The sequence below is a fragment of the Microtus ochrogaster genome, unplaced genomic scaffold, assembly GCF_000317375.1.
Source record: "Microtus ochrogaster isolate Prairie Vole_2 unplaced genomic scaffold, MicOch1.0 UNK4, whole genome shotgun sequence".
NCBI classification, from domain to species: domain Eukaryota; kingdom Metazoa; phylum Chordata; class Mammalia; order Rodentia; family Cricetidae; genus Microtus; species Microtus ochrogaster.
In genome coordinates, this window is record NW_004949102.1 from 881,299 (window position 1) to 908,258 (window position 26,960).

At 39.2% G+C, this 26,960-nt stretch overlaps 1 protein-coding gene across 1 annotated transcript in view; it reads right to left on the reverse strand.

The window, feature by feature from the left end:
- Positions 1-25,688, reverse strand: part of Slc13a1 (solute carrier family 13 member 1) — an 88,868-nt gene extending 63,180 nt beyond the window's left edge. The window contains exons 1-2 of the mRNA XM_005365691.2: positions 25,590-25,688; positions 8,782-8,910 (exon numbers count right to left, since the gene is read on the reverse strand). Of these exons, the coding sequence (XP_005365748.1) occupies positions 8,782-8,910; positions 25,590-25,688 (228 nt within the window). The remainder of the gene's footprint in view (positions 1-8,781; positions 8,911-25,589) is intronic.
- Positions 25,689-26,960: the final 1,272 nt, after the last annotated feature.

Genomic DNA, 26,960 nt, shown 5'->3' on the forward strand with positions numbered 1-26,960 from the left:
TGTGTGTGTGTGTGTGTGTGTGTGTGTGTGTGTGTGTGTAAATCCTATGGAAGCTGGAAGAGGATATTGTATCCCCTAGGACAGGATTTATAGGCAATTGTGAGTTAGCCAATGCCAGTTCATGGAACCATACTCCGATCCTCTACAAGAGCAACAAATGCTCTTTGCTGCTAAACCATCTATCCAGACACTCTACTGGTATTTTGGTCTTGTAGTTCTCAGCCTTCAGATCCATAAACAATTAAATTTCAATTGTTTGTAAGTTCCCAGATAAGAAACTATTGTTATTTTGTTTTAGAAGCCGAATGAATAATTTGTAAATTTAAAATTATATTCTGCTCAGAGTTACATAATAAAATCTCATACTATCTTTCTTTATCCGTACCAGCATGTCACCCTACCTAATCTCTCATGTATTCCACGTGGTATATAGCCTCTAAGTTAGTTATTAGTAACCTTTTTGGTTATCAGATTGATAACTATGGTACCAAAGTACTTATGTTAAGTAATTCTTATTTTAATTACCAGTGGATCTCAAGCAAAAGAAGACAGCAGGATATAAAATACGAGGTGGGTGGTCCTTGGACTTACCACAGGGCAGGAACCCTGATTGATCTTTGGGCTGACAGGGAGGGGGATTTGATTGGGGGAGGGGGAGGGAAATGGGAGGCGGTGGCGGGGAAGAGACAGAAATCTATAATAAATAAATAAATAAAAATAAAAAAGGCCAAATTAACTCTGGAACTATGTGAGAGCACTGAAGATCACATGAGAAAAAATCATAGTCCATGTGGGGTTCATTACTACTAACAGTTTGGGGGCAATTTCTGGGCATCTTGAAATATATGCCCTGAAAATGAGGGGCAAAATACTGCATTAATAAGTGACTAAGCACCAGAATAAGTTCAGGACTGTAAGATATTCTTTTTATGGCTTTGAGGGGACCCTTAGAAGGGTCTGTATGTAGCCCTGGCTGTCCTGGCATTCTGTGTGTATACCAGTCTGACCTCAAACTCACAATTATCCACCTGGCTCTGCCTCTGGAGTGCCGGTGTTAATTGTATGCATCACCATGTGCAGCAAGATATTCTTGTAACCAATTTAGTTTCTTGAGGGACTATCATGCTTTTAAAAAGATAGATAGTAAATTTTCTATATTTTTGGTGTTATAAGGTCTTTGTACAATTATTCAACTTTGTGGGTGACATGCAAGAGCCAATGATAATATATAAATAAATGGCCAACGTTTTCAAACTTCAGTTTGAAAATTAGGTGCCAAGATGGATCTGCCCTCAGGTGTATAGAATACCAGTCCTTTACCAGCAAAGTATGATCTAATTTGTAAACAAATTTAGAGATTAAATTTAAAGAAGGAGGTCCATATTCTTTGTTTGCTAATGTAGAGCCTAGGTTCTATTTTTCATAAGGATCAGATAGATTTAAGAAAGAGCATTGTGTACAGATTAACTGTCCAGGAAATAGTAGCAAAACAAATTGCTCTGAAGGAATCAGGATGTGGCTCATCTTCTGGTAGAGTACTTCCTAGCATACACAGATCCCTGGGAATACACAAAGTCTTGGGTTTTAATATCAGCATCAAATAAACCATAGCCTGGTGCATGCCTATAATCTCAGACTCGCACTCAGAAGGTAAATGTAGAGGATAAGAAAAAGGTTCAGGCCATCCTTAGTTACATATTAATTGTTGAGGCTAGCATTGGATACATGATCAGATAGATAGATAGATAGATAGATAGATAGATAGATAGATAGATAGATAGATGAAGGAAGTTTTGGTGCTTTAGAAATGACACTGATAAATATAACTATTTGGCAAGAAAAATGGATATGTCAAGTAAAATTCATGAGATTTAAAGTCTACTTACAAGATCAAGATAGCTGCATTGCTGCCCACAAATAGGATTTCATCTAAAAATATGGAATTTTTCAATCAGAACACCTGGGTTCCTGCCTAAGCATATAATTTATCAGCTGAGCAACCCTTGCACAAATCAATAAAAAGTCATAAAAAGTAGTTCTTCACATTGACTGTGAGCTAAATAAGAATGCTTCTTAAAAATGTGCTTTGTTGGTTAAAATTAATATGATTATATAGTTCATCTTAAAATATTTATTTCTTCTGTCTTCTAAACACAATGATAAATTTTCTGGTCTTCATATTTACTGACTTAGCAGCAAATTTGACAGCCTTGTCACTGCTTCATCCTTGAAGCATTTCCTTCACTTGCAGCCCTTCTGGTTTTCCACGACTCTGCTTCACTTTTCTGTCCTTACTCCCCTACATGATCTCATGTCAGAGACTTTAAAAAACATCTATATGCAGATGACTGTCAGGTAACTAATAACTCCAGATGAGCCCATGTCTCACGAGCCCTGAACCTTTTGAGCTGGATCCACATCTATTCTCAACATCTTCGCTTAGGTACCCAATCGGCATTTTGCATGTAAACATCCAGCACTGAATCCCAAATTTCAGTCTTTTCCACAGCCAGCCTGCTTCTCCCATAATGACTCCACTGTATGGGATGCAATTCCATTTCTCTACCTGACAGATCAAAAACCCAGGATGTATCCTTGAATCTCTTCTTTCAATTGTATGTCATATTTAATAAATAGAGGAAGTCAGTTGTCTTTTCTTTCAAATTTCATTAACAAGATAGCCAATGTGTGTGTGTGTGTGTGTGTGTGTGTGTGTGTGTGTGTGTGTGTGTGTGTGTGTGACAGCTCTGTTCTGAGTTACCACTTCACTTGCAGTAGCTTGCCTGTCTCCTTTCTGCTTAGGTTCTCAATACAACAGCTCAAATTATTCTTTGAAAATCATTGTCAGGTTAAAAAAAAGTGTTACCTTTTTTGCTCAAAATTCTCCATTAAGTTTCTACTTCCTCAATTGGTAAATGCTTACTGTGACCTTCTTTGACCATGGCCAGCCCAAATCTTACCATTTTGACTCCCTGACCCCATAGTTGATATCACATTTATTTCTTTTACTACAGTATACTGGCCTGACTTGAGGCCTTTGTACTGGGTGTTTCTCCCTTCAGTGGGCATTTATCAATATGCAAATGCATAACTTCCTTATCTCCAGTAACTCTTTGTTCAGATACGTAGGTTGTTCTACTTTGGTAACAAATTCCTATTAGATTAAACAATGCTATCTAAAATTGCTACTCCTTCTGATCTTCACTAGCTTTTTGCATTTATCTGTTTTATCAATTGCATTTCTTGTGTGTGAGTATGTGTGTGTGCATGATGTATCCATGTGTGTGTACCCATGTATGCAAGTGCCTGTACTTAAGCCTGCATATGTGGAGTCAAGAAGAGGGTATCTGTGTATGTATGTATGTATATATATATATATATATATATATATATATATATATATATATATCACTTTCTATCTTATTTTCTGAGACACTTTCTCTCACTGAATTTTTGGCTCAGAAATTGTGTAGATTGGCTTCCCACCATGCACCTCCTATCTCCTACCTCCCTGGAGTTGACATTATAGGCTTATGCTGCTGCATCTGGCTTTTTATGTGGGTGCTGGGCTCCAAACTTATATCTTTGAGTTTACATAACAAGCACATTAAACATTAAGGCCCTATCAATTACATTTCTAGCAAACTATTCAACTCGTCTATTTATCAAATATATTATTTACTCTCTCCATTCCCCTAAAAAATAGGTAATTTTTCTCTTTTTTATTTATAAATTTTTCCCCAAGTTTTATTTATTAATGTTTTCCAAGTGTCTGGCAGGCTCCACCACATAAATATTTATTGAATGACTGAGTAAATAAAATCTATATATGCATAGATTTTTCTTATGTATTTTATTTATAAACATATTTTCAACAATACCAATACTAATATCTGTTGTAGAAGATCAAATTTATCACACACGACTATTTAGATATTTAGGTATAATTCAAACAGTATAAAAATTCAATAGTTGTTGGTAGCTTTCAATTACAGTAATAGGCATAGCAAGGTTTGAATATCCAGCACTGGCCTTAAAGTAGGTAATACTGTAACTATGGTGGCCAATAAGGGACATTCTTAGGGCTTTCCAGTTGAATGAAGATCTTCATCTACTCAATGATAGATTTGATATTTGAAACTCAAAATATGGGGCACATTGACAGGTAGCACTCTCAAAACTGTTGATATAAAAATTCATAGGTGTTACATCAGCATTTGAAAATTATTTTACATATTTTATTTGATTGTATAGCTTGACTTATCACTTCATGTTTCACTTACAGATGATAAAAAGGAATAATTAAGATACATGATAAAAATCATACACATACGTAGGATACATATCAATTACTCAACTCACATCTTTTTTTACTAAATTTATAACCGTGTCCATACAAGCTTTGGATGTATGTCAAGTCAGACATTTACTTTTTAAAGTTTAATCGTCCATTGTAGAAAAAAGATCACAAGATGAATATTTAACATTAGTATGGACTTTGGTTTATTGATACAAATTTAAGGTCGATTTTGTTATATGTATATTTCTACTCTTATTTAAGGAATTATGTTTATACAGCTCATTTAAAATGCAACATATAATTTAAAATTATGGATTAATAGATAGTCATTTATAATATTCAAATTTGTAGTCATATTAGTTAGGTTTTCTAGATAAACAGATATACATTTCAGTTAGACAGATAATTTTCAACACTTCAAAGACCAACAGAATATGACATTTGAAAGGTTTCAAGAACTTAGACTTTTCTAGACAGTGAAACATGTCTGCTTCTGGCAGCACCAATTATTTCAAGAGGATGATGGGAATCGAAGAAGCTGTCTATAGAGTTTGCTAGTCATTTGTGCAAGAAACTGCTCTTGTCTGAACTGCTTAATATGCTGTATGAACTGGACATTCAGGTCCCACAGAAAAAATGACTGCTGAACTTGCCTAAAGATTGTGAGATAGTCTTTCAGGATTTCTGCTTCATGAAAGAGTCTAAATGACATTATCAGGACACAGAAGAAAGTGAATGACAAACTGCCAATAGATGCAAAGCAGTCTTTCAAATTTCTTGCTTCATGGAGAAAAGTCTGCTAGAAACTATGTAGGCTGAAGATGGATACCCGCAACATTACAGAAGAACTTTGGGTATCTGTCCAGGTAGCAAGATGTCTTTGTCAATTCTAGAGTTTTGAAGTTGCTTACAATGCATTTCTTATTTACTTAGGCAATAGTATATCTTTCTGGGATCTTCGATGGAGTTGAAGACAGATAGTTATAGTTTTCCTTAGTTATGATAAAAGATAAATTAAATATAAAACTAAATATAAAAATAAAATTTTTGTGAGTAGACTCAAAAAATATTGTAACTGTAATTCTTGCTTGATACCTGTTTTATTACATGTAATTATACTATGTTAAATTTTAAACCTTCTTTTTTATCTACACAGAAAAGGGAAGATGATATGGGATTTCCCTTTGTGTGCTATAAACCATTGGTTAATAAAGAAGCAGTATTGGCCTATGGTATGGCAGAATTGGTTTAGGCAGCAAAACTAAATGAATGCAGGGGGAAAGAAGGTGAAGTCAGAAAGATGCCATATAGTTGCCGAAGGAAAATGATGCCAGAGCCTTACCAGTAAGCCACAACCTTGTGATAATATACAGATTAATATAAATGGGTTAATTTTAGATGTACGAGCTAGCTAGGAATATGCCTGAGTCATTGTCCAAACAGTGCTATAATTAACATAGTTTTATGGGATATTTGGGTCTGGGTGTCCAGAAAACAAAATTACAGTTGCCATTTATATATCACCACTAAAAGTCCTAAGGTCTTTGACTTCCTGTAAGCTCCCATTCCACTCACTAGGCAAAGGGACTCAAAGAGGTCCTGTGCTGTATGCATTTCAAAAGACTGAGACACATCAGACCAGAATATAAATGGTTCATTTATTTGCTTTTGCAGTACTCCAGCTATTTCTAAAATGGTCTGTTTTTTGTCAGTCCACTAGCTACATTAATTATTTATTGGGTAGTTACTTTGTAGCAGATTTAATGTTTACCATAGTTAGTATCGTCAATTTGATGAGATCTAGATTCATCTGGTATACAAGCCTTTGGAGATTCCAATAAGGAATTTTCTAGATTAGTTCAGCCTCTAGGCATGCCTGAGATGGATTATCTAGATTAGATCAGCCTCTAGGCATACATGAGATGGATTATCTAGATTGAGCTCAAGGAGGCAGAAAGGCTACACCACTCTATGGACTTCTATCCTGGACGGAATACAAAGGAGAAATTGTGCATTCATTGCTCTCTACTTCCTGACTACAGATATAATATTACCAGCTATGTTAAATTCCTGCTGTCAACATTTCCCCAGAATGATTGACTCTACACCCAAACTGTGAGCCAAAGTACATTATCCCTTCCTTAATTTGCTCATGCCAGCATTCTTTACCACAGCAACAAAAAAAACATAGCTAATTAATTAACTGATCTAATTTTCAGTAATGTTGACAAACCAGAGATAGTTCTAGGATGAGAAAAGAAGATAGGATGGTAGGAGTGATAGCGTTGGAGGTTTTAGGTTTGAAGAGAGGACTTATGGTCTAGAGATCGTAAAGACAGGAGGTAGGGATTACATTAATTGTAACATCCAAAAAAAAAATGCTGTGTGCAAAAGAAAGATGATTTGTATTTGCAGAACAGTTGTGAGGTAAAAGTTGCATGGCTCAATGTAATTGAACATCAGACTTGGTTTAAATAAAACTGAATTTTTGGAAATCAAAATTGCCCCCTCTGTGAGTTACTGAAAACCTACAATCAAAAAGACATGGAGTATTGTCATTTGTAGGACATAAATGGAGGAGATGCCTGCCCTAAGTGAGAGTTGTCCCAGGTCTCTTTCCACCTCTCAGACGCAAGGGTTGGTGATGATGTCACCTTTAAGAATAAAGATTTCTCCTCATTGGGACCTTGAAAGCTCATTGAGGAGCAGAAGGAGGGAGAACATGAGCAAGGAAGTCAGGCCCGCGAGGGGTGCACCCACCCACTGAGACAGTAGGGCTGATCTATTGGCAGCTCACCAAGGCCAGCTGGACTGGAACTGAAAAAGCATGGGATAAAACCGGACTCTCTGAACATGGCGGACAATGAGAGCTTATGAGAAGTCAAGGACAATGGCACTGGGTTTTGATCCTACTTCATGTTTTGGCGCTGTGGGAGCCTAGCCAGTTTGAATGCTCACCTTCCTAGACCTGGATGGAGGGGGGAGGACCTTGGACTTTCCACAGGGCAGGGAACCCTGACTGCTCTTTGGACTGGAGAGGGAGGGAGAGAGGAGTGGGGGGAGGGGAAAAGGAGGGAGAGGAGGGGGAGGGAAATGGGAGGCTGGTAGGAGGCGGAAATTTTTTTCAATAAAAACAAAAGAATAAAGATTTCTGAACATGTACTACCAGACACAGTGGTACAACAACCATTATCTTTCATCATGTTTTCTTTTTTTTCTTTTTTTTTTTTTTTTGGTTTTTTAAGACAGGGTTTCTCTGTGGCTTTGGAGCCTATCCTGTCCTGGAACTAGCTCTTGTAGACCAGGCTGGTCTCGAACTCACAGAGATCCACCTGCCTCTGCCTCCCGAGTGCTGGGATTAAAGGCGTGTGCCACCACCGCCCAGCCACATCATGTTTTCTGTGCCTGATTGGTCTTACCCACCCATCAGCATGTTAGGCCATTTCAGAAACTTAGATTTTGGGTCTCAGATTCCTCAGAAGCTGAACATCAGCTAGAAGTAAGAGGAATTGAAGGATAACCCTTGCCACAGTCACCTGCGAACCAATCACAATAAAAAAGAAGGGAAGCAAAATCAGGATGAATGTAGAAAACCAGTATGAAAAGAGGAACAAACAGGGTCATAAGTACAAAATGATTTTGAATCCAACAGGGGGAAGAACAATGTGAAAATGAAGTACAAAAAACTTGTCTCATAGGAAGAGTTTAACGAGGACTGTCCACGTTAAAGACGTGTGAATATCCAGACAATAGCATTGGACCAAAGCAGAAAATGGAAGAAAAGGTGGATGGTACTGACTGGGTTGAACTTGAACTCCTTCCAATGAATGTTGGTACTCTAAGTTAGGCAACTGTCTGCTGCCTAGAGACTAAATGGAGATAAGTGCTTTGCTTTCAGGGTGTTTTGTGTATTTAAGCGAAAACTGAATCTATTTCCTTTAGATGGACACCCTTAGACTGCATAACGGTAAAAAAAAAAAAAAGCAGCTCTCAGCATGAATAAACTCCTCCCAGCAAGAACAAAATAGAGATACACATGAAAGTTAATTTGGCTTTATCTTCTGAAATACCAGGTTTCCAGAAAAGAAGACAGGGAAGGTTTTTCTTCATTAAAAGCAGAAAGTGTTTCCTCCTTTTGTGTGTGTGCTGTCAGTTCAAATTCTGAGAACTAGTCTGAGAATATTCAGGATGTAAATGGATGGCAACTTTTATTGGGAAAGAGGTACCAGATAAAAGTGTCAGCAAGAGAAGATGGGCACAGTTTCTTTTACAGACACTCATGACTCAAGTTCTGCCCTGTTTGCTCCCAAAAGTAGACAAGCATGCAGAATCTCAAAGAGGGAGCACTTTGATAATTTGGGGGCACTTATGAAGAGCCCTTACCTCAGGATCATGGCTCCTTTTAAAGGCAGCATTTCTCAAACGATGTCACCACACACAACAAGCAATCAAATTCTGAAGACATTTGAAGGAGAACTTACATGTGTGGAAGACATGATCCCAAACATGGGAAACATTAAGCCAGGCAGTAGAGCTGTGACTGACAGGGGTAAAGCTTCTGTGACCCAAAAGATGGCAACAACAAAGAGGACGTAGGCACATTCTGCTTCCTGCAAAGAATCAAGACAAGACATCAGGTGAAAAACGAAATGAACCCCAGAAATCATCCTTCAAATAATGAACACATTTGCTGGATGCAGCTGAGAGAGGGAGAGAGGTTGTGGAAATGTCTCTGTTGTTTAGTTACCACCACATAGTTGTTTTTAAGGGCTTTGGAGCAGAAGTTAATAAACATGGAAACTGGAAACCTGGAAAATTTTCCGTCTTTTTTTTTCATATTTCCCTCTGAACAGAATATCTTAGAACCAATTTTCTTTGCTCAAATTAATTAGTGCACATGGATGTCTGTCTTTGCTCTCATTTGGCATCTCAAATGTACTCGGAGTGTTGTTGGAAAGCAGAACTAGGCAGACTGGAGACATTTCTTCATGATACACCTTTCTGTCAATTGAATTACTTTTCTCTTTTAGCTGCATGTGTTTGGATGGGAACTGCGTTCATATTTTCTAACCAAAAGTGGGAAATCAACCTAGAAGAAAAGACTTCCTGGAGCGATGAGACAGGTGGCTCAGATGAACCTGAATGCAGCTTCTAAGCGTGTGAATCTAGGGGTGCAGGTTCATGTGCTTAGGAAAAGCTGGCTTTTTGAGGAAGGCAGCTGAGTTGCTGCGGACAGCACAAGGAGGCACAAAGGGAATCTTAATCTTAATGAAATCTGTTGCTTTGCTTAGCTGGAAACCAGGTTTCTGTCTTAGGACACTAAAAGGAAGTGGTGAAATTTACAACCATTGTAACCTGAATAATTTGGTATGAAATCACCTGAAACGTGACAAACAATCAATAAATGTTGTCATCTGCTGTATTGCTGCTTCTTGTTCTTGTGCTGTTTGCTGTCTGAGAACTCTGGGTTGCATTGGAAATTTACTGAGAGAGACTGTGTGCTAGGGTTTTGATGAGGTCTTTTCTTTAGGTCTGCACAATATCCAGCTTCCCTCGCTATGATTCACCAGCATCAGGCTGAATCCTCTGGGCTGGGCATTTGCTCCCCAGCATCCTTTCTCTTTCAGTGAATCTAAGAGAGTCTTAATAAGCCCAGACTCTGCCGCATCTTCATTGTGTTATCTTTTTAAAGGAAAAAGAATAAAGGTGTTTTGATGTTGACAGTTTTCACAGAGTCTGCCCCTGTAGTCTTGACAAACAATAAAACAGCAAAATAAAGCAGAGCCTTGACTGAATCCTTCTAAACAGCTCTTGAGAAATTCTTCAGGCACTAGTTTAGTTTAAAATGCCAGTGTATAGGGACAACTGTGTATTTTGTTTTAACGATAACCCACAGATGGCCCCAAAACTTTTCCTTACAACCTTATGCTTCCTGCCGTACTTACAAGAAGACAACATGGGCCCCTTGGCTATCATATGCTCCTGAGTTATGGCCAACCAGTCTCCTAGTGCTGTTTACTGTTCTTACACTAAGCTCTGCCCCTCTGCCTCCACCCGAGTCCATTAGAGACAAGCTTGTTCCAAGACTAGACCATCTTCTAAGAAGGCAGCTTGATTCCCTCATTCTCTTTCATAAAGCTAAGATTAAAGGCCCATACACCCCGAAAACACTCTACAGCAACTACATATAGCACTCTGCACCAGAAAAATAAAAGAAAAAGCCAAATGAGACTGGTGAGTTCTGGTCACCACCTCTAACTTCTACCGTGGGCTTGAAATTTTTCCCTAACAGTCCTAATCTGCTCAGATGGGACAGCTTTGGTAACAGGACAACTTTTCACTTTCTGAATGGTTACATTTCCTGAGAGATTTTCGTATTTTAACTAAAGCAACTGTGACTTCATCAAGTAAGCACCTTTTAGTTGTTTTTTTTTATAATAATTCAAAATTTTCAACTTGTATTCAATCATCTTTCCTCTACAACCAGACTTATCCTCATACTTCTTGACATTAATTTTTTATCTGCAAAGACGCTTGTTGAGCCAGACATAGTGGCACATACCCTTAGTCCCAGTTTTTGGGAAAGTAAGGAAGACTATCAGAGACTGAAACTAGTCTGGTCTACACAGAAAGACTGTCTCAAAACAGACAGTCTCCTTTTGAGACCCTCTTGATGTATGGATCTAATCCCCGCCTCTCACTTTGCGTCAGACTCTAACTCACAGCATTTCTGTTTCCCAGGTTGTCTCCCACTAAGCCTCAGGGCCTCCCAGGGGGCTTTTTAATGCCCACTTCTGTTCAGATTCAGGACTCTTTACCTTATTTAAAGATCTGAAATAGATGAAATTCTAACAGGCAAATTCAGTTTGTTAGACTCACAATACTTGACTATTTATGTATGTAAAAATTTGTGTATATGTAAAAGTTAGACTCAAGATTTATAAATCAGTAGATTCTATGTTAAAATACAGTGAATTTATGTCTTTAAAAAATGAGAGACTGGGTAACATTAGTATCGTGTTGTGACATAGTTCTCCAGAAACAAGGAGAATTTATCTTTTAGAGAATGCCTCCTGCTTTCTCCCTTTACATAGCTTCTCCCCATGCCCTGCTCACCTGCTAAGTTAGCATTTGCGTCAATGTCTAATTGCAAACCATTCCTTCCTCTTCTGACTTTCCTACTTGTGTCCTTATTCCTGAGTTTTTGTGTTTACTCATTGTCTTTCTCTGCTTATATCCCATATAATCCATGGACCAGCAATGTTGGATAATGGATTGTTAGATCATTGAATCATGGATCACCTGGGAACTTGCAAGAAATTGTAGGATGTTTGCCTGTTCTTGAATATACTGAAACAAGACCAGAATTTTCAAAGTAACCAAGTGATTTTTATTGTTGTTGTTTAGGGTAAAGATTGAAAAGCTATCGGGTATATGATCACTCAGTCTTTTCTTCTTATATTGACCACTTGCTCCAGAATCTTGCTTGCAGGGAATATCCTACTGCCAGGTAAAATCCCTGGATTTATAAGATATTTGGAAAGTCTGACAATCCTGCAATGTGCAGTCAAAATCATATCCCCTTCATGGAGTTGCCCCAACAACATTTGAACATCAATTTTTCCATATGATTAATTCACATATAATTTTGCAATGTTTCTGTTGTCTCTGTTAGATAATTTGCAATAATTTGTAGGAATTTTAAATGCCTGAATGAAACTGAAATTCTAGACAAGGAGGGAACACACACAGTCACCCTTGTTTACGTAGAGTGAGGGAATTATTTTCCCAACCTCAAGCCCACCCTTTGAAGTCTAGTAGATACTTGCAATACTTTTGGTGTTGTTATATAAACTGCAATCATGGCAAGCATACATTTTAGTTCAAATTTTGTTCCAGAGTTAGACAAGTCGTTTAGTATTATAAATTCTTGATCAGAGAGACAGAAGTCAGAGTAGTGCTATTTTTATCTTGTTTATGTATTATGACAGAAAACACAGGAAGAAAAGACCTATTGGTCTTGGAATTATGACTATCACAGACATTGCAAAATGTTTTCAAGATCCATGGTGCCTTTTTTGAAATGCCATATGTGAAGTGAGCAAAATGAAGGTGGAACAGGAAAGAAAAGAAGAAGGGGAGGAAGAAAAAAGGGAAGATAAAAAATATTCATAAATTTCCTCAGGACTAAAAATGCCACTTAGTTGTTCAAAAGTCTCTAGATACCCTATTTTCCCTAAAAATATATATTGTTTATCTCAGAAAATAAGACACTCATTCAGGGAGAGGAGACTATTTATTATATACTCATCAAACATTCCGCTAGATCGCGCAGAGATGATGCCCTGTCTGGTAGCCTAGGATGCTCGCCTGTGCGGCTCTCCCGCCCACTCTTAGCTGCCTCCACCTTTTCCTACGGCAGGAAGGTTCGCTCCCCCTAAGGGTGATGGGAGTGTTCTGGGAAGACACTGTTCCTTTACAGTAAAAGCATCAAGGTGCTAAAGCTTTGGAGCAATCTGTTTTCAAAGAGCCTTCAAATTTCTAAAATATTTAGGACAGTTAAAAAAATTACATAACAGATATGGTTGTTTATCATAGTGAACAAGTATGGACTTTGTCGCATTAACTTAATTTTTTTTTTAATGTAAAACATTTGTGTGAAAAACTAGTCAGTGTCGTTCCTCTGTATTCTTCCCCGTACTTTATCCTCCAGACTTGACCCTGTCTGGCATGAGGTTTGTCACTTTCCATGAGTGTTTGTGTGATTTTTGCTATCTAGAGATCATTCATATTTCCTTCTGCTCCTCCTCCTCTTCATCTTCTTTGGTTTTCAAAGACAGGGTTTCCTTGTGTAACACCTCTGGCTATCCTGGAACTTTCTTTGTAGACCAGACCGACATTGAGCTCACACAGATCCCGTGCCTCTGTATCCCAAGTGCTGGTATTAAAGGCGTGCATCACTACCCCGCAAGGCTGTTAACATTTTAGTAACTATCTTTTCTTTTCTTTGTGTGTGGTGTCTGCATTTGTGCAGATTCATGTATGAGTACACCTGCCAGTGCAGACAGATGTAGGGTCGAAGGTTCATGTTAGAATGTCTTTCTTAACTACTTCTTTTCTCTCTTTCTTGACAGTCTCTTAGTGAACCCAGAGCTCGACATTTTGGCTAACCTGGCTGGCCAGTGAGCCATGGCATCCTCCTGTCTCCACCTCCCAGCACAGGGATTACAGAAACACACCACCACACCTGGCTTTCTCATGAGTGCTAGAGGCCCAAACACAGAGACTCACACTTGTGTAGCGAACATTACACATACAGTGCCATCTCCCCAGCCCCAACATGCACTTTTAAAAATAAATAATGCTTTATCTGTGTATCATTTTGTGACTTTTTCATTCAGCATTTATATTGCAAAGGCATATATGCTAGCATAGTATAACTATTGTCAAATTCATTTTAAGTAGATCAAATTTTCCTGTTAAAGAATATATTAGCATTTGGGCATACAGCTTTCTAACTCTCCCTAATTTTTCAATACTATATGGTTGTGAACATCTTTCTACCTAAGCTCCATATGGCTATAGGAAAAAGATTTTCAACCCTAGAACAGAAAGCAAGTAGCAAAATTTCCAGGTGGAAAAGCTCATTTAAACTTTATTAGGTACTTCTATTTTCTAGAAAGAAGATTATACTAATTTATAGTATTGTTGTAGTATGACAATGTAAAAAAATCCCAACTCCCTGCCTTACTGCTGCTTTTCCAAGTTGTTTCTTACAATATTATCATTCTTCTTAATTTCTGTGGTTTTTCAGTAAGGTTTCTGACCTATATTGGTAAAACTTTATTTTTCTCAAACTTGCTGTAATAGGCTGAACTTTACCTGAAAAATAAGAATTAGAATCATAGTTTCCTGCTAGGTCTTCATGTACTTCTCCCAGTGGTCCACACCCCATGTGACGTTCTGTTTTCCACTGTTATAATGGAATACCCAAGACTGGTGGTCTACTTTAGAAGACCATGATTATCCTTTGATGCTTGGTACCACAATGGGGGAAGTTCATATAAACCAGAGGTTAGGGAGAACCCAGACTGGCTCTTTCCTATAACTTACTCTCATGGGAACTAAGGGTCCACAGAACTAATAGTCCTTCAAGATGACTTTACCCTTGTTGTTCCCAACTACCAGTCTCCACTTCTTAAAAGTGTTTTCACTTGTCAGTGTCCTCACGCTGGGGCCAACCTTTCAACAGATGAGCCCCAGAAAGTCACACTCAATCCGTGTCCCAACCCACACAATTGCTTATTGCCTGTTAACCATCTTCCTTCACCACAGGTGCCTGTTTTGTATCCACAGCTGAGCTCAACTCTCGTGCCCTCTGACTACACATCTAGATGATGTACCCGCTTTGCTCTCCCTGACAGTTGTGTAGTTTAGCCCCCACCAAATTGTTCTGTGCATGGTACCCACTCCTCTCTTGCTAGCGCCAGATTATGATACCCTGGCCTAGAGGATGCTCAAATTCGGATTGGAACTTCCTCTATAACTTCCTGAGCATCCTCTTAATGGACCCAGAGCCCAACATTTGGGCGAGCCAAATGAATGGTCATAATGGCCTGTTTCTAGAAATTCCTATTTAGCCAACCCAGAGTCACCCTGCACGTGTCTGTAGCCAGTGTTCCAAGCCCTTTCTCTTTTACCTCCTCTTGATGGAAGTCTGGTGGGGCAATTGTGGTGACCCTTAGGGAGACCTTAATATGTGACCTAAGTAGATGTTTCTTATATCACAAAAAGATAACTCTTGGAGGCCAAAATAACCATGCTAACGTAAATGCCCTACCTGCTACGGTTGACATTCAAAGCTTTTGAGATCTTCATTGCCCTTTTACTGACTGTTGCGGGGGGGGGGGGGTCATAGTTTTAGATAATACTATTATTCTTAGCTCTCCTTTGACATTCTGGAAGGATTTTGTTCCTTGAGATTTTCCTCCTGTTGTTGGTGGGTAGATGATTCTTGTCAAATACTTAAGAAACCTAGAGCAAAGGTGCCTAACCCAAGAAGCCTGTCTTTCCCTTGATTTGTTCTCCTGATTGACCTCTTGACCTCCAGGACATTTAACACTCTCATTCACAGCCCTTAGAGCAAGATGTCCTCACTCTCCAATATCTATTCCTTAATATTTGACAGACCACTGGGGTATGTTTTCAAGTGCTGGCAGACTGGAATATGGACCCCTTAAAGTCAGAATGTAGAATGTAGTATATCTTGAAGAAATCTAAAATTAATGATGGACATGAGGCCAATTCAAATGTCTTGTAGGGCTGTTGTTACCTCATATTTTGCTACCAATCTTTCTGTAAAGGGGCAAAGGGATTTTCAGGCCACAAGGCAAACACAGCACAGATTAGAAAACAAACTCACCCTACGAATGTCATAAGTTCCCTTTATAAAAGAAACACCTGCCAAAGTACCCCAGCATACTTAGGCATAAGAAAAAATAATCTTCCTAATCAGTGCACCTCCTGGCTAAACCTGAACCATGACATTGTCATGCTCTTGCTATTCATCTTACTGTGTGTGATGTTGTCACAGTAAATTGCTTGCAATGGTTGTTATGTAAGATTCATCTTTGATGAGAACTGAATTCAACCAAAGCACAGACATTTCCCTGGGGAAATTGGTTACCTAGGACAACTCAAAACCCCCAATACCCCTCATGATTTTTTATTTGTTTTTGTTGTTTTCAATTTCTAGGACTACCTTCATTCATGTCTATCATACCTACCTAGGATTTTTAACAGTCATCCATTCTTACTGACACTTCTATTTTATTTTTACATTTGTAGCACATGCGTTCTCTTTTTTTTTACTTTTATTCTTCATAGTTCCTATCAGTTGCTTACAGTTAAATGTAGTCTGAAATATTAAATAAAAAGAGTTGGCAAGTTTTTTTTCATGAAATAGGTTTAATTTTGGTAGGTTGGATTTTCCTACAATTAACTTTTTTATTAAATTTATCCAATTATTTTACATTCCAACGGTAGTTTGCCCTCTGTCTTCTCCTTCCATTCCTTCCCTCACCAATCTCTAATTCATTCCTCCTCTTTTGCTGTTAAGAAAGGGGCAAGGCCTCCCATGGGTGTTAAAAAAAAACGTGGCATATCAAGTTGGGGTTAGCACGAAACCTGATACAAGGGAAATTTCTACAAATCTACAAGGATGACCCTAGCTAAGACTTCTAGCAATAATGGATAAGTTGCCTGAACTGATCAACAGCCAAGGAGCCTGCATGGGATCAGCCTAGACCCTTTACATATGTGCATCAGTTGTGTAGCTTGGTCTACTTGTGGAACTCCTAGCAGTGGGAGCAGGATCTGTCTCTAATGCTTTGGCTGGCTTTTGGGAGCCTATTCCTCATATTGGATTCCCTTGCCCCACCTTAATACAAAGGGAGGAGATTGATCCTACCTTTATTTGATGTGCCATGCTTTGTATTTCTATTTAAAAAAGATATCTGTCTTCCTATATGTATTCTCTTGCTGAATTCCTAATTACTTTTATTGCAGTTAGGATGTGGTCACCTGTATATTGATTTCTGCAGTCTTCTTTATTGTAATGCATTCATTTTTGAGCCTTTCAAATGTATTCTAGTGGGAATTATTCTATTTATTTATATACTTTTAATATTTTTAATTAAAATATAATTGCAGTCTTTTTCTCCTTCCCATTATTCCCTCCAATCCTCTCAACACACTTCCTTCATAATACTTTGTTATCACTCAACGTAATGGCATCTATTTCTTTCATTTTTGTTGCATTTGTAAACATATTGATATATTCCTAAATATATCAATACTACCTGCAATCCATCTACAGTACAATTCCTGCACGTAAGGCTTGTGGACCATAGGAGAAGAGGTGGAAAGATGGTAAGAATCAGAGAAACAGGAAGTTTGCTATGACATTTTTGTCTCATAGAAAAGTCAAAGAAGCCACATCCACGAAGTCTCATCAACATGGCTGTCTAATCAAGATCTGAACAAGCATGATGACAAGAGACATGTTTACATGAGAAGTGGGAAGGATCATGGTGCTTCAACCCTAGACAAAGATTTGTAGGCAACTAAGGAATGCAGAAAACAGAAGGAATAGTCTTCCCTGTGGAAGAGCCCTCAAATTGGTTTCCAGTATCAAGTGGTCAGCCCTAAAGTCATACACACAAAAAACAACTTTATAATTGCTTTATTTCTGGGCCTTCTCTTTCTATATTTATATTGCCACCATAGGAATTTCACTTTTGATCTCCATTAGTCCGTAGACAAGGTCCTGTGATCTGAGAGTACTAATTCTGCTAAGTATGACCCAAATGGGGTGTTTGACCAAATAAGGGAGCTGATGTGTGGTTCTTCCTGGCCTGGAGAACTGGTAGTGCCTGCTTCCCACGGACTAGAAGCAATGGTCAATCTTACTCTCCTTGTCTTTCATGGGTTTGACAATATCTCTTCAGCCCTTAGTTTTCTGTTGTTGACCTAGATCTGACTCTAGTAATATTGGTGGAAACTCTTGACCATGGGTCCTCTATGGCCATTCTACTATTATGCTTAATGATTTATTTTGATGCTTATGCAAAACAGTTGTTTTCCATTCTCCTACAAGGTCCCTTAACATAGGAATCTCTGTCACTTTACCTTGTCCCTCTTTTTTCCCCTCTCTTCTTCTAGCTTGGCCCCAGAGACTGTGACTCTCCCCAAGCTGAGATTATGTCTTTCCATTTTCCCCCAGAGTTCTCATCTCTCTAAGCAAAAGAATTATGACCAAAATATTTATGTGCAGAAGTGAGGTCCCCACAGCTGATGTTCTGCCATGATCTCAGTCCCGATTTAAGAGCATCTTAGCCCTGTTTTGTCTCATTCACTGCAGCTAAGAGCAGCCAAGGCAAATGGAGGGATGACATTGCAATTTGCATTTTTCCCCTTTCACAAAGTTCTGTCATGTTATCTTGGGAAATGTGGCTATTAGGCTTAAAAATTTCACTTTGGTTCTCTTTCCAATTATGGGTCCAGATGGGATTGAAATATACATTCTCTTTTAAAATATCTTTTTTTTCATTCCTTCTCTTTTTAAATGACACATACTGATAACTGGGGAATACTTTGGCTGATGGCAGGGTCCTTAATGTGGGTAAGAGAGTTCCTCTCTTTCCATCAGAGCTTGAAGAATGCAGACCCTCCAAGGTCTCACTCATGACAACTGGTTTCCCGAAAAGAACACAAAGCAATTACAAAGGGAGGGGAATCATGCATCCTGAGTCTGTGTGCTACAAAGAAAGCATTCTTACTGGCAAAGCCTGAAGAAGCTTTGCATGGTTTCTGACACTCCTGTCCCACAGCACTGGCTGTAGCTCAAAGCTCAATCCATATTAATAAAAAAGCTTAATATACTTTAAAAGATTCCTGTCTTAGAAGATGGAAAGTATGGAGCTCAACTATAGTTAAGGAAAAATAGTAAGCATCTCTTGTTACATTTTAGACTTAAAATGGATAGCAGAGACCTGCAATTGGAGGTTCCACTATGCCACACCAGCAATATTTTTCAATTCCCCTTTTCATTCACCCTCGATACTTAGATAACACCCTAAAGACATAACTTTTTTCTCACCCAACCCCCACACCACTGAATTGGAAATAACCAAAGTTCTGAATTCAATACAATAGGATCCAATCCAAAGAATTACTATCAGAATCACCCAGTGATTCTTCTAACAATGCCCAGAAGCTGAGATTTAACAAAAGAATTTGAGGTGAACCTATAGGAGCTAATCTATAGAAAATACTTGAAACTTTTTATGAAGAGAATCCTCTTCACATTAAAGATGAGGAAATGGGCTGAGGGTAGCTAACATTAAATTAAACGGAGAAAAACTCAAAAACTAAAATCAGGAACACGACAAGGGTGTCCACTCTCTCCATACCTCTTCAATATAGTGCTTGAAGTTCTAGCAATAGCAATAAGACAAATAAGGGGATCAAGGAGATTTGTATTGGAAAGGAAGAAGTTAAGCTTTCATTATTTGCAGATGATATGATAGTATACATAAGCGACCCCAAAAACTCTACCAAAGAACTCCTACAGCTGATAAACACCTTTAGTAATGTGGCAGGATACAAGATCCATTGGTACACTAGGGACTGCACATAGTGACTGTGAAAGATAGGTATGGAGGGTTATTGGGATGAAAAGATCCTTGGCTGTATCCAGCTTATATTTTTAAGTTAGTACTCAGGTAAGACTTTTGGAAGGACTGAAACAGTGGGGCTGATCTAATGGAAGCTCACTAAGGCCAGCTGGATGATGAAGCATGTCATCAAACCGGACTTCCTGAACGTGGCTGACAAGGAGGGTTGACTGAGAAGCCAAGGACATGGCACTGGGTTTTGATCCTACTGCTTGTAATGACTTTGTGGGAGCCTAATCTGTTTGGATGCTCACCTTCCTAGTCCTGGATGGAAAGGGGAGGACCTTCTACTTCCCACAGGGCAGAGAACCCAACTGCTCTTTGGACTGGAGAGGGAGGGGAAGGGGGATGGGGGGAGCGGGAAGGAAATGGGAGGATGGGAGGAGATGGAAAATTTTAATTAACTAATAATAATAAAAATAACTAAAAATTAGAAAAAGAAAATAAGGGTGAAAATTGTCCTCTCAAGGAAGGTACAATGAAACTGGAGAATGGGAGGAAGATGGGCAGAAAGAGAAAAATCTAGATGGTAAGACAACATACTCAGTAATGGAAGAGTGACAGAGGGGGAAAGCATCCCAGAGGCCACACCGGTGGGGGTGGGACTAGTATTGTATCATGACTCTCCCACTTTCTTCTTTTTTTGACTCTATCTTGCTGTAAAATCCTCCCCCTCCCCCCCAAAAAAACACCTAAAACAAAAGTACCCAAAAAGAAAACTGAAATGTGACCAGCATTTTACAATCCATCACCTCGTAAATGTTTCTCGGTACCCATACTATTGTTTCCCTGTTTCTTTATTGTGAAAAAGGTTCCTAGTCAGTGCATCAGCTAGATGGAGTGAGGCATACTTCGGAGAAATGCACCTAACAAAATAATATATGATTGCTCAGGTTTTTTCTATTGCTTCTGAAACCATCTGGGCTTGTTTGTCTATTTGCATATCTATAGAGACAGCATCTAGTGAAGCTCAAACTGATCTTAACCTTGGCCTCTGGTCCTCCTGTCTCTACTTCCCAAAGGCTGGGATTATAGGTATGAACTACCACACCTTGTATACACAGTGCTGAGCCTTGAGTTCAGGATTTCATGGATGATAACAAACACTGCATTGATTGAGCTATGTCTTTAGCCAGGCTTCCTTTTAATCTTTTTGTTTGTTGTCTCTTGTTTCATAAATAAATAATACCAAGAAAAGCTAAAACACTGTAAAAATTAGAATGAAAATAAAACTTAACACATACTGAAAAGATTAAAATTAACAAAGTTCTAGAAATAGTCATAAATGAATACAGTTACGTGGAGAATATAAGTGAAACTGTGACACACTGCCCAGGTCAGTACTAACAGACTTCTGTATGGGAATAATTAGGGAATTTCTCCTCTAAAGTGAGAAAAAGATTTACTGTGACTATTTAACTCAAATAAATGGCAGTTGCATTAGAAGTTTGTTTACTGAGCAGTAACTACTAATTGGGAAAGAAACCTTTGTGTTTAGGTGAGAATTTAAAAATGTTTCTGGTACTTCAGATTCATAAGAAGATATAATTTATTGAAGGAGCACTTACAGAAATGCATTGGAATTGAACTTCTCACCATTATGGGAACAATAGAAATGCAGAGATTCACTTGTAATTAAAATTACTGGGCAGCACACTGAATCTGATAGAAGAGAAAGTGGGAAGTAGATTGCAACACATGGGCACAGGAGACCACTTCCTACATATAACCCCAGTAGCACAGACAACAAGAGCAACATTGAATAAATGGGACCTCCTGAAACTGAGAAGCTTCTGTAAAGCAAAGGACACTGTCATTAAGACAAAAAGCCATTCTACTGAATGGGAGAAGATCTTCACTAATCCCTCCTCAGACAAAGATCTGATCTCCAAAATATATAAAGAACTCAAGAAACTAGACTGAATTGAACAGAGAATTCTCAACAGAAGAAGTTCAAATGGCCAAAAGACACTTAAGATCATGTTCAACCTCCTTAGCAGTCAGGGAAATGCAAATCAAAACAACTTTGAGATACCATCTTACACCTGTCAGAATGGCTGAAAGAAAAGACACCAATGATAGCCTATGCTGGAGAGGATGTAGAGTAAGGGGAACACTCATCCATTCATTGCTGGTGGGAATGCAAACTTGTGCAACCACTTTGGAAATCAGTGTGGTGATATCTCAGGAAATTGGGAATCAACCAACCTCAGGATCCAGCAATACCACTCTTGGGAATATACCCAAGAGATGCCCAATAATACTACAAAAGCATTTGTTCAACTATGTTCATAGCAGCATTATCTTCAGTGTGCCTGATCTAATGGAAGCTCACCAAGGCCAGCTGGACCGGGACTGAAAGAGCATGTGATCAAACCGGACTCTATGAATGTTGCTGGCAATGGGGGCTGACTGAGAAGCCATTGATAAAGGCACTGGGACTTGTTTTTACTGCGTGCACTGGCTTTTGGGGATCCTAGTCTATTTGGATGCAAAGCTTCCTAGGCCTAGATTGGGGGGGAGGGGCTTGAACATCCCACAGGGCAGGGTTCCCTGCCCTCTCTTAAGGAGGGAAGAGGAAAGAAGAGGGTGAGTGGGGGAGCAGGAGAGGATTGAGACGAGGGGAGAAAGTGTAAATTTTTGAGTGGAAAAATTAAAAGACATACTAAAAAAAAAATTGCTGGTCAGTCAAAGGACTCAGACAAGTGTTGTTTGGAAACACGAGGAACCAGATCATGGCAAGCTCTTTACTGGTTTTTCTTTCTATTTTTACTCTGTAATTTTGAGTGAATGAATAAAAGTAATAACCAACTGATAAAAAATAAATCTGGTCTTCTGTTTAGCCTATACCCAGAAGCTTTAGGTCTAAGACACAATCTTCTTCCTTATAAACTACTTTTCCAATCAAAGCATTGAAAAACATGGGCCCAAGTTCTCACTCAACCTGATGGCATGAAGATACCAACCCAATAGGATGAGTTATAGTGAACCCTGCAAGGGAAAGGGTCACCATAACCTGACAAGCAGATGTAGCCATGTGATACAGCTGGGACTCTGGGACATTAGGACATGGAACACACCTAGTTCATTGCTTCATTTCTCAAAAGACCTTTCCCCACTACTGGGAATCAATGCCATTCTTCTATCTGAAGCCTCTAAAGGGCATAATGTTAATTAAGGAAATGGGTAGGATTAGCCTCCTTTGCTCTTTGACTTATTGGAGGCACTATCATGTTTAGAACTGCCTGAGCTGTTGATAAATGATTAACAATCCACAGGGAATGAACCTTCAAAAACACAAAATGGAGACGAGTCCAAAACACCTGGTAACACTTGAATTCTGCGTTTTGACAAAAACCCACGTTCAAAACAAGCTTCTCGGCTTTTGTTGCAGTCAGCGTCTGAGCATGGATTCCTTCAGATGTAAAAGCGAGAGCTCTGGCGTGTCAGCCTTCGTCCGTTGGTTTGTTAGAAGGTTAAATATAATGATTTGAGCAAAGCATTTGGCAGCATGCCTGGACCGGAGGAATGCTCTGCAGAGATGTCCATTCTCCTTCCCTCTTAAGGTTGCTTAAAAATTCTCTGAGGGTCCCTTTGTTGATGACACTTGCTCTACTGTAGATGGAGTCAAGATAGGAAGCAAGGCCAGTGCCTAAAAGCCCTACCTAGTAACAAGTAGAAGAATTAAAATATCAGCCAACATTCATTGCTTCTCGGTTCTGTGTCACAGCGATCCATTGTGTTTTTAAAAATAAATGTGGGCTTTGTTTTGCTTGAATTTTTCTGTTAACTGACTGCCGTGTCTCTCCAAATGCAGGCTCCCTTACTTCAGTAACAAAAATGTTACCAGTAAATCAATTCACATCCTTGTCAGTGTAAGCCTCTGTCAAGTCTTGTACCTCTTGCCTGTTTTCATTTCAAGAGTTAAAATAATGCTCTTTTACGTTTAGGTAAAAGTCGGTTAATAATAAAACATCTATTCAAAATAGTCAAAAATGAAATTCTGTTTTTGTGTGAGGAAAAAAATTCCCATTAACCTTAAATGAATTTTAGCAAATGAGCTGATGAGAAGGAAACACAGAGGAACATACACACAAGAACAGCGTGTTTGGGGCTCCTCGCTTGGCACACAGTGTACTTGGACTAATGCATAGATGTAATATACTCTTATCATTCCATGTTTGGAAAAGAAAAATCAATGAGTACATTTCTCAGCAATAATGTACTTTCCAGTTAGTGAACCATGAATTCACACTATTGCTTTTAATTTATGGATTTGTTTTCTTTCTCAATGGGCTCATATTTATTTTCCCTAAAATTACGGTTGGTAATTAGAGTGAGATTCATCTGTACGTCAGAGGAGCAGCACAGAAGATGTGCGGCCATGGCATGAAATTGACTTTAGTTTAATTTCCTGTGTTCTCTGCAATAAGTAAGACCCGATGTTGAGACTAAGGCGGAAATGTTCAAGTATGGCAAGCACCCTGTGTGAATCAAAATGTGCCCATGAGAAGATTCTGACACATCGGGAAATTCCTAAGACCAGGGGGCTTAGTAGAGGTTGTTATTCACACTAGATAGAATGACAGACTTGCAGACGTGATGGGGAGGAGCTAAATTAGAGCCCTGTATGTATGAGTCAATTCTGTTGTGCGGTTTGTCCACTGGGGTCACACAGCTGCCTAGTCTCAGGGGTGGAAATCAAGCGTAGGGAGCCGCAATGGAAAGATCTTGCCTGGCAGAGGCCCACCCACACCTATGGAGCAGAAAACCCTTCCTCTGCTGACTTTGCAGATCGAGAGGGCCTCGGCTAAAGATAAAACACTCTATTACTGCGTATAAACTTCTTTAGAGATTTCTTGGTCGGGGGCTAAGACTTGTGAGAGGAGCTGGAGTGTTTATTGTGTAACAGTTACTTATTCCGTTTTATTAATCCAACAGCACTCATGAGAAAAGAGCATCGGGGAGGCAGGCTCTCTTCCACTCAGGGGAGGGACTGCACATCCTAGGAGGTAAGAATCACGTTAGCTGTCCAGGCCACACAGGAAGGGAGACTGGGAGGCCCTTGCTTCCTGTTCATTTCATCCTCCCAACAAGCCTGCTTTGATCCCACTCTTAGGAGCAAACAGAAGCACAGGGAGGTTATGTAAGTGGTTCGGGTCACACAGCTTGCAAGCGCTAAATACGGCATCTCAAGCAGAGAGCCTCTCTTGAGCACCTGTTCTCCTACCACCAAACTGCACTTGTGCCTGGCACAGAGAAGGCGCTCCGCTCACTGTTTGCTAGTTCAGATCACGTCACCAAAACATGGGAAATTCACTGAGTTTAATATTCTGGATTTAATAGACTGGTTCTTTTCAAAAGCAAGCCAAAAGATATTCATAAACACACCGAAGTAAGTACACTAAAATCTGAAATATCAAAGCATGGTACGATGATTTATTACATTTTCTGATTAACCTGGAAAACAACTTCACATTTTTGATGTCTCTATTCTAGGAGGAAATTAAATTTCTGGGAAGTTTTGCGGCTGACTCTAAACCCTGTGCTGCCAATTGTTCTGCCCAGGGCTGTCTAACCGACAGCCCACGGGCCTCCTGTATCCTAGAATAACTATGAATACAACACAGCACATTTGCAGATGACAAGAGCGTCATGTCACAGTGTCACAAGAATAGACATCCCTGATAGTCTTTTATACAGAGATTTATGATTGCCTATTCTCAGGGGAAGGGAATGTTATCCACGATGCTCCTCATTGGTTGATAACTTGAAAGATCAGCTCGAAAGGGCTGTGTTTCTTTTGTTCTTCCTTTCATCTAGTTGACAAGTGGAAAACAATTCTTGTTGATTGCTATACTTAATTATTCCAGTGAATAATGCCAAGAAGCAAATAAGATTAACTATTAAACAAAGAAAATAGACAAAATATAATACATAGCGAAACATAAACTATTACCGTTCGTTCAGCTTTGACCCAGATTGTCATCAATATTGAAGGACAACCTAGGTAGCTCAATAGATGTGCCAGTCTGAGCTCGAGGCTTACTTACCTTGGTGCGGACAACGAGAGGGAGAGGCAATAAAAGGAGAACGCAGAGAATCACAAGGAGAAAGCGGCGATAGACCAAAACATAATTGAGGAGTTTCATTGTCCTGAGCAGGTACCTTCAACAGTGTCCGCTTCACCCTCGGGCGGATGTTAAATAACCAGCTTGGATTAATGATTTTCTACCTGATCATCTTTACTTACTGCCTCAGACCGAGTAGCGTTAGTTAAAATTAAAACTCATTTTTATTGCTTTACTATCACAATTAAAACAGAGAGATAAGCCCAAGAATGCGTGAGGACTCAAAGACCATTTGCTTATGTGATTTGTAAAAGGTAATCCTAGTTCCTTTTCTCTTTCTTAGCGCAAAGTAACCGGACTGTAGCCTGGAGCGACCAGCGGAAGGTAAGATCATAACGTTAACCAAGAGTGTCCACTCTCAACCCCCCGCTGCCCCTTGGGATGACTCCTGGCTTCTCCTAGCTGGAGCTGTCACGCTTGTGATCCCTTCAGTATCCCTCCAGAGCCCTGCCTAAGGAAGTGTACTCGTGTCTAAGGAGAACCAGCAACTCCAACAGCAGGGATCTCAGCACTGGGGGTGAGTAAGAGAAAGGGTGTTAGGTGTTGACAAGGCTTCCTGGGGCTTCCCAGGTCAGGTACCCAGTCAGCATTCTAAAACAGTGATAACAATCTTTCCTTTCACTTTGAACACAAGATAATCCGTGTCTCTTAGAGATCCTAATACCACTTTTTGGTAAGAAACAAAAATAAACCTTGTAGAAACCCTCACATTTAAGACAGTTATGGGTTTGAATTGATATTATTGCCCTAATACTAAGCTACATACTTGCCAAGGGAGCTGTAAAGAGATAATTCACTGGGGTCCTTCAAGATATGTGTGTGCATGTGTGTGTATGTGCAAGGGCCTCCGTGTGTGCACCACGAAAACTGTTACAACATAGAATAGAGGAGATGGCTAGGGATTGTCTGGTGCGCTGTAAATTGTAAATTTATTAGCCACTAAGGTTCGACTAAGCAACTGTGCACTGTGCCCCAGATATCAGCAAAGTGCTTACCCAGAACTCCTGTGATTTATAGCGGCTTTCTCTTGACACAGACTTCACTCTTATATAACGTATGGTTATTATTTAGATCAGACTTCTAATTCCATAGTGGTGTTGATTCTGTTTTATTTTTCTGTCAAGGAAAAAAATATTTTCAATAACAATCCCTGTATTAATAATGTAAATAAGAAAATTTCCCCTCTAAAATGATATATTTCCAGCCAAATCACACAGAGGGTGATTCAGGAAAACTAGACAAGTAAGCAAACAAAAAAAAATGTTCTGAATAAGTATAGTGTACTATATAAAA